Source organism: Neomonachus schauinslandi, chromosome 1, assembly GCF_002201575.2.
Source record: "Neomonachus schauinslandi chromosome 1, ASM220157v2, whole genome shotgun sequence".
NCBI lineage: Eukaryota > Metazoa > Chordata > Mammalia > Carnivora > Phocidae > Neomonachus > Neomonachus schauinslandi.
This window is the reverse complement of record NC_058403.1, coordinates 76,040,890-76,050,165: the sequence shown is the minus strand read 5'-3', so window position 1 is coordinate 76,050,165 and position 9,276 is coordinate 76,040,890. Positions and strand designations below refer to the sequence as shown.

Below are 9,276 nucleotides of genomic sequence, written 5' to 3'. Positions count from 1 at the left end.
AGAGTGATTGTCCAGAGTCGGTGGTAAGAGAATTAACCACAAAGGGGCATGAGGGGACTTTTGGGATAATGGAATATTCTATATTTGGTTGTGGTAGAGGCTACATGGTATATAATGTGTCAAAACTCCTCAAACTGAACACTTAGAATTAGTGAATTTCATTGTATATAAATTACACATCAGTAAAGTTGATTCTAAAAGTCAAGTGTTTTGTGGAAGTTCTTTTTTAATCACTTGTACTTACGATTAGATGATTTTTGCAACGATATAAACATGTTATTCAGCCACTGAACTGTATTTTGCTCGTCCCTGGGGATGCAGAAACAAATCAACTAGCAAACTCACCCTCAAACTGTTCACGGTCCAGTACAGAAGATGGGGCTTATGCAAAAATTGGTCACATCCACAAAGGAAGTAGCAGGTACCCTTACACAAGTACAGATATGAGTCAGGATAGTAGAGGTGGGGGAGTTTCCTTTGACCTGGAGGGATGAGAAAGGCTTCCTGTTCTCTGAAGGATTTTCGAGCTGTGGATACATTCTGGAGGGGGCACAAAATATGATCCAGGGCAGGAGAGCAACCAGGAAAGTATGTAACCAGTGGATGGCATGCATAAAGAAGAGCTGTAGTGAAATAATTCACATGGACATAAGTGAGAAAGGTTTGTGTTTTTTGTTTTTTTTTTTTAAAGATTTTATTTATTTATTTGAGAGAGAGAGAATGAGAGACAGAGAGCATGAGAGGGAGGAGACTCCCTGCCAAACAGGGAGCCCGATGCGGGACTCGATCCCGGGACTCCAGGATCATGACCTGAGCCGAAGGCAGTCGCTTAACCAACTGAGCCACCCAGGCGCCCAAAGGTTTGTGTTTTAAATACCTGAGTTTGGCAGAGTGCACACTCTCAGATGCTAGGAGCTGGGAAGGAGAAAGTGTCTCTTTCTCTTGTGTTATGTCCAGAATTTCAGGTCATAAATGCTGCTGTTTCCCTCAAGTCTTTATCTTTCTCTTCCTTTTCATGCATATCAAAAGTCATCACAAACAACATCATTCAAACTTGTAGGTCTTGGTCAGAAAGGCAATTGTCTTTTCCTAGGCTTCTGTGTACCTCATTCTATTATAGTCTTTGCCTAAGAGACTTAAGTTGCTGGAAAAGCATGTAACTTGCACACCAAAGAAATAACTTATGTATTTGTAACCTGAGACTCTGGGGGGTTAGGGGAGACAGTTGTAATATTAATACAAGTGGCCATTATGGTAATTATAGTATAATTGTCACTTATTTTCCCAGGTTTTAGATGGTTGTGTGCTACTGGTGTGCTGTCAAATCTTAGAGAGTTTGCCTTTTTTGCCCTTGGTCAAGGTATCTTTCTGCATTTATTTCTGCAATGCAATAAGACCCATTATTTTTCATGATTATTTATGTAAAATTTTTTGCCATTTAGTATCTGTCCTTCTTAGCTAAGTAAATTTAGGATTTTTTTTTACAACAGCTACTGATGTCAAGGCATGCATTTTAAATGTTCTTTTCTATAAATTAGGCTGTAAACATTTTGAAATTAAAAACATGCTAGAAATGTTGGCAAATTGATAACTTATTTGGGGGTCTAGGGCCTCTCCTGGTAATTTAAAATATGTAGACAAGTTCTGCTTATTTCCTAGAAGTAAATAAGTATCAGGCCTGAAAAGAGCACCAGGTCTTGCTATTCCAAATGTGACGCAAGGACCAGCAGCATCAGCATCACGTGGGAGCTTTTTAGAAATACAGAGTCTCAGGCCTTGCCACAGACCTACTGAACCAGAAGACGTGTTAACAAGATATCTAGGTGACTCACAGATGTATTAACATTTGAGAAGCACTGAACCAGAGATCGTTATTTCACCTCTCATTTTATAAATGGGAAAAACAAGGCCCTGTGTGATGGAACAACTTGGCCATGGTCAAAGGAAATTGAGTATTTTCAATTTAAGAACTTTGTATATTCCGGTCACCTGTATTCCAATAGCAGGAGTAAAGCCAAACACTCTAACTCCAATTAACAAATCTTTAATTAATTGGTAAAATGATCTTCCCTTCAAGTTTCACATTTTGTAGAACAAGCTGTTTGATTTGGCTGGGGCTCAGGCCAGCATGTTTATGAATTTCACAATTCACAGATGTTAGACACTCTCCTGCTCAGTAAGGGAAGAGAATGTCAAGTTTTAAATAGCTTCTCCCTTCTATCCTGGCTGAAGCAACAAATGAAATATTTTTATGAAACACATTTTGAAAACGAGAATTTCTTTTAAGGAAATGTCAAATTTCTCTGAAAAGGACTTTTGATTGTCTCACAACTTTGGCTACTATTAATGTTACCCGTTTGCAGGTGACCTGTGATTAGGGAGTGAGTGGAGGATGTGAACTTGTCATGTTAGTGACGCTTGGGCACACAAACTTTTTTTTTTTTTTTCTGCTGGAGTCTATTTTAATTTAGCTTCTGAATCATATTTCATTCAATTTCTAAATCCACAAAACCAGGATAGGTTTACAGCCTGTATTCAGAAAGGAAGTAAATGATTCTGTATGTAGACTTTTCTGATATTATACTCATTTTTGGATATATAAAGAATTTAATGATTTTACTCTAAAGTAGGTCAAGCCAAAGCAAAACCAAAACCAGCGAAAACAATAAACATAATAAGAAAGTGAGACAGACCTATAGAGACTGAAATAAACCAGAATGTTTTCAGTAACAGGCAATTTAAAATAATTTTGTAAGCTTCAAAATAGTCTGAAATAATATAGTAGTATCACTTTAAGAAAATCTTGTGTGTGTGTTTGAGGCAGGATATTTAAAAATGAAACACAACCCGATAAAGGTTATATTCTTCTATTTGGGGCAGGAAAAACTTCTAAGGGATGTGAATGGATACCACTTTTTCTTAGTTGAGACGAAGAGTGAGTTCTAGGTTAAATATAATCAAGGAATTTCCCTGTCTTTGCTATTTGAGATTGTGACCACAACAGGCGGTTGGCTGAAAGGGAGAATGGGGGGGAGGGGGGGGAGATGAAAAAAAAAAAAAAAACTTCCTAAAGAGCCCCGGCTAAAAAAAAAAAAAAAAAAAAAAAAAAAGCTCCAGAAGCAGTTACAGAAGTCCTCAAATCAAATCAGTATGCAGATACAAGGAAACGTTAATTAGCTGGAGCAGGATGGACCCTCAGCAGCTCAGTCTGTTATAAAAGTCCAGTCTGCTGAAATTAAACTCTGATGCCATTCATGCCAGCATCCAATCACCAGAGAGACCAGAAGTTCAGAGATGCCTCCAAGTTGCCCACAAGTGTGGCCACTATGCCTCCAGGACTCTAAAGCCGTGGTAGAGGGGGAAGAACAATTTTAGAGAGGATGCCCAGCTGGTAAGAATCAACTGTTTCTGATGTTTGAGTCACTTGACGAATCTCATTGGCTAAAATCGAGAAACGCTCCGCCTCTTTGCAAATGTGTGTGAAGGGGGAAGTGTCTAAACTTCTATGTCTGATAGCATTTGACCCTATTGCTTTTAGCCTCCTGGCTTTATTATCTATATATACACAGGTACATGTGTATAGGTTCTATAATAGTTCTCCATTTGTTGATTACCAAAGAGAGTTGAAGGAAATGAATTGTGAAACTTCACGGTGTGCAACCCTACAGTACTGTCCTGACCCATACATCCAGCGGTGAGTTGAAACGTGACGTAACTTCTATCAAAACTTAATTGGAGTGCCTTGTGTATTATGAGTGTTTCTGCTGTCTACAAAGAGCAACCCCTCCTTGTTTAGGAGCACAGTGATATTATTTTGGACTTTCTGTGAACTTAAAGTGGTCTGTGGGCATCTTTTCTAATTTTCTTTCTTAGTTCATGTCTGGATCTACAAAGTGACGGAGTTGGAAGATTTCTATGGTTTCTTAAAAAAATAATTATCACACCATTTGCAGATGTTTAAAATCTGTTATTTGCCTTGCTCAGCACTCACCCACCCAAGAAGAAGAAATTTCATTGGTCAGGGATATAATAATCTATGGACTATCTTCAAGTCAAAATAAACACGGAATAATTTTGATTTCTACATTAAAAATAGATGAATAGCCATTGTTATGCCAACAGATTGTGGCTTGTCATTTTGGCTCTAAGAAATATTTTCTTCTTGATTTGTTTCATAACAAACATCATCTTTTGACAAATCTGACTTTTAAAATTTATGATTGTACTGAATTTTATTTATGTTTATAGGAAGGAACATTTGCCTAGCACTAAGAGGGAATATTAGTGAGTGTGCATGATGTGTGTGTATGTGTTTCAAATTAGAGTTTGCTATTTTTAAACTGGTAAATGAAATCTGAACAGTGTTTTTCCAGTCATAAAGTTATGGGAGATATTTAAGTCGTATGTAGCGTGTGATGTTGTTAATTTAACAGCATGAGATTTGATGTTGGAATTTCATACTTTATTTTATAAGACTAATGAGAGAGGTCCTCTGAGTGTTGAAAATGGTGGGGTTCCAAAGGGGTTAACTTGTCATTCACCACCGAGGCTTGTTGGAAGCTCATACCAGAAGTGGAGTGGGCTTTCTGGGCAGGGCTCAGTTACTGTCACATTGCCTAGGCACTTACGGAAGATGTGTGATCTTTTTTCATTAATATGACTTGTCACCATGTAGGACACTAATGTGGACGATGTAGACTTTGCTCCTCTTCCTGTGAGGTTTCTGGTGGGCTGTCTGAGAAAGCAGAAGCAGAAAAGTAAGGCAGAAAGGTAAATGGTGGAGAAAGAAAAGAGAGGGAGAAAAGGGGGAAAAAAAAGAGAGGGGGTGGAGCAAGTCTGTGGTCTTCAGGTTGAAATGAGAAATATGAATGGTGATCTAATTCCTGTCTTGCTCTCTGCCACGAATCACAATGTTAGCATTGGAGGTGGGGGTTGGGTCAATAAAGAGCACAACACCCAACATTTTCTAGTTCTCACAATAGTTTTCCAGACTCAAAATTTTCTATTCTACTAAAAATCTTTTGAAGTGTTATTCTAAGAGTATAGTTCTCATGAAATATTAGCTGTATAATGCTTCCCTTGAGGACATCTTTTTTAAAGTAGATACGTGGATCTACCTCAGCTCCAGAAGAAACTTTCTTCTATTGACTAGCAACCTACACGTCAACCTGTACACCCCTGTCTACAGGCATTTCCAGTGATTGATGACAGAAGCCTGGAAATATAAATAAATGAGAAAATGGCTTCTCATATTGTCCTAACAACCTGTTAATTCATGGAACAGAAATCATCTGTTTTTGACATACTGTAAAATTCAAAATACTAATAGTGCATTGAAATAGTTTAATAAATTGTGTTCGGCAAGATTGTGTACCCTCCATTTGTAATGAAAACTTAACTTGCAAATAAATTAAAGAGTAGAGAAATGTTTGTTGCTGAGCATCTATTCTGTGCAAGGCACTGGAAATAGCAAAATGAGTAAGGTACAGCTATAATGTTCGTTTATTTAACTCTATGGTACTTATATACTTAATAACAGATACATTTTCCCCAAATATTTTAACTGTTTTGCCACGTATTTTAAAGACTGAATTATTACTATTTTCCTGTCCATACTACTTAGTGAATAAATGAATATGTGGATTATCACTGTAAGAAATCTACGATACTGTGTGTTGTCAGTGTAAGAATAAGTAATATTCTCTTCAATGCCTGGTGAGTGAATGGGTTTGAGTTGCTTTTTCTTAGCAGACAAACCTTGTAGTTCTCAGTTTACAAAATCTATTTTAAGAAAGACCAAATTTAATCATTCCATAATCATAGTCATCTACAGTTAAATTTGTCTTTTTTCCTGACCTTGTCTTTAGAAAAAAGTCATGAAAGGGAATTTTCAAAAAAGGAAAGAACAGGCTATCTTGTTATTTTTAACTCCAAGCTACCTTAATGCATGGTTTCCTTTTATCACAGAATAGAATAAATGAGAGATACTATTATCATTTATTACTGAATGTTAATGCCATTCCCAAAAAGCCAATTTCAAAGTTCTATGATAATCATTCTCTCAGTTAAAATTGGGATTTCGCCCTGTTTTATTTTTCTTTGCACCTAAACATACTGACATACTATACATTTAGTTGTACCCCAGTGTTGATGCTAAGTTAGTCTTTGCAAAAGCTTTTCTGATAATCAAAAGAGCATGAAAACTATAGAGCTAAGATTTCCCCTTTGATGATATTGACCATTACAAAGAAGAAAAGGTGGGGAAAAATCACAAGTCTCGTCATTTTATTGCTAACTTAATTTTAACAAAAATATCGAAGCATAGATGAAATTATGCCAGATCAATAAAGAAGAGCGAATGGGTAGGTTACCATTTCCTTAAAAATGAAAAGTATCAGCAGTGAGTTCTGTTTATTTTTTATTAGGTGAAAACTCAAAATGAGTCGAAAATGTAGCATTTTAGAATCTAAATCTCTGTTAGTTTATTGTTGGGTAATAATTTGGGTCTTCTTTCACACTTTAGTTTTTAGAATTGCTATCTAGTTTTTAAAATAGATTTTTAAGCTGAGTAATTCAAAAAGACAGACTAAATCCTTTCAAAATATAATTTTGCAAATAAACCAGTTAATGTGATAAAAATTAATCAAGATCAAATTTTGAAATAATATGATAGCTGAGGGCCAAAAATAAGAGAAAATGCAGCATATTACAATTCGAGCCACTTGCGAGATGATATTGTATTATTTTTGCCAGTCAATCCAAAAAAGCTCAAACTGCTAACATGGTATATGGATGAGTAAGAAGCATTTCCTGTGTAAATTGCATATTGATTGTGAATTTTATGCTTTACCAGTTAAAAGGTCAACTTTATTAAGTACGCTTTCTAAATATATCCCAAAAGGAAGTGTGGTGACAGAGAACTTCTAGTGGAACATCATTTTGTTTATGAGAGAATATCACAGAAGGGCAGTTGTAGTTCTGTGTTGGGTGTCCTCTACCTGCTTCTCCACGTGCATCCTCCATTCGTCTCCTTCTTGTTCTGTACCTCTGGAAGCTGACTTCTAAAGGCCACCCTGACCCTTCCTTTCTCGTCTGGTTTCCTCTTGGGTTAGAAGTGCATAAGAAGATGTGATGAGCACTGGGTGTTATACGCAACTAATGAATCATTGCATATTATATCAAATCTAATGATGTACTATATGTTGGCTAATTTAATTTAAATTAAAAAAAAAAGTAGAGGTGCTTAAGGAGGGAAGTTAGGGTATATGTTTCCCTGGCCACTTCCCTGTTGGGCTTTCTACTAAAGGCTGCAGGTCCTGTCAGGCACCCTTGCCATAGGTCCAGGTGCCTACCCTCCTTTTCTTTCAAGCGTAGAAGTGGTAAGCATTCCCAGCCACTACTACCTCCAAAAACCCATATCCTATCCCTTATGCCTTGGCAAATAGTCCCTTCATTAAACTCTCTACAGTCACTCTTTTTTCAAGTGCTCTTATTCCTGTCAGGATCGTGGCAAGTACAAAAATAAAATACATGCCCAGTGTTGTCTATGCACATACAAACTCCTCCAAAATTGATATAACATATAATGATACAACTTCTGATGTAACATAAAGGATGTATCTACTCACTGCAATGAGCAAACCAGCTTTTAGTAAAGCTAATCCATTCATTATAGCCATCTCCATAATCACTGTTTCTCTATCCATAACAAGCCAACATGCTACAGTCTGTGTATGTTGTTTCTATCAGCACTTGAATTGAAGCAAGGCAGAAGGCAGGAAGAATTGGTTCATAAAGAAATATGAAAGTACAATTTATCAACGGGGACTAATGTATCCATCAGTTGTAACGAAGAAAAAAAAAACTGCTTCAAACCCTTACAATTTTCACGAGAATAAATTCTAAAAGACCGTTATGATCATTTGTGGTTAGTCCAAAGTATGATGCATTATAATTCTAGATGCTACCCCTGGGCTGTAAGTGCATTTAAATGGCAGGGAGGCAGGGAAGTGTGTTCGCTGAGTGCGCATAGAATCTGTCAAAAGATCTGAATAATAGTCTTAACTCCACCACTAACTGATTATATGACCTTCATGAACTCATTTAAGCTATTTAAATAAAAGTTTCCTCATAAAGTAGTTAGGGATTACAACCTCTGATCTACTCTTCACAGCTGGGACGTGGAGAAATTATATAGGAACCCAACACAACTCTGAAATGCATTGCCTTAGTGTATTCCTCAGTTTTCCTATTGTGTGTGTAGCACACCAGCACACTGGGGATTCCTTTCCAGCAATAATTGTGTCCTCATGTGGGTATACCTTAAGTTCCATTTTGCCTGATATCATTAAGCGTCTTGGTATGATCTTGGCTTGTCTCTCTCAATGTTTATACTTCACAATTCAGATTGAGAAATCTGAATCCCAGAGGGGTTAAGTGATTTCTTTCCCCCAAATCACAGAACAAAATAGTAGCAGAACCAGATCTAGAATTTAAGTCTCGTGATCCTGTTCAACGTTATTTCTACCACAAAACATATTATCATTTTATTAGAACTGTACAGAACTTTACTGTTAACGAAGTATTTCCCAGTACCTTATGTATCTGATCCACCTGGGAGGTGAGCTGGTGTGGTAGGCAGAATAATGGCCTCTAAAGATGACCAGGCCCTAATCTCCAGAACCTGTGAATATGTTCTATTACGCAGCAAAGGGGAATTAAGGTTTCAGATGGAATTAAGGCTGCTAATCATCTGATCTTAAAATAGGTAGATTATCTTGGATTACCCATGTGGGTTCAATGTAATCGTGAGAGTCCTTAAAAGTGGAAGTTGGAGGGAGAAAAAGAGTCATTGATGTGATGTGAGAAACGACTCAACAGATTTTGAAGTTGGAAGGGGATCATGCGCCAAGCAAGGCTGGCCCCTCTAGACACTGGAAAAGGCGAGATGACAGATTTTCCTCTACAGCCTCCAGAAGGAATGCAGCCCTGCCAGCACCTTGATTTCAGTCCGGTGAGACCAGTGTCAGGCTTCTGACCTACAGAACTCCAAGATGATGCATTTGTATTGGCTTAAGCCACAAGTTTGTGGTAACTGGTTACAGCCGCAGTATGAAACTAATTCGCCAAGCAAAGGATTTTTATCCCCAAATTGTAGATATGAAAACTAAAACTATGTTTTGTTTTGATTTGTTTAACTAAAGGATTCCAGGAATTTCTTTCTTTCTTTCTTTCTTTCTTTCTTTCTTTCTTTCTTTCTTTCTTTCTTTCTTTCTT

The 9,276-nt window shown here is 37.1% G+C and overlaps 1 protein-coding gene across 4 annotated transcripts in view; it reads left to right on the top strand.

The window, feature by feature from the left end:
* The first annotated feature begins 3,632 nt into the window (after positions 1-3,632).
* Positions 3,633-9,276, top strand: part of TP63 (tumor protein p63) — a 231,035-nt gene continuing 225,391 nt past the window's right edge. For all 4 annotated transcript variants that reach the window (XM_044919902.1, XM_044919898.1, XM_044919917.1 and 1 more), the window contains exon 1: positions 3,633-3,694. In XM_044919902.1, coding sequence (XP_044775837.1) covers positions 3,633-3,694 — 62 coding nt within the window. The remainder of the gene's footprint in view (positions 3,695-9,276) is intronic.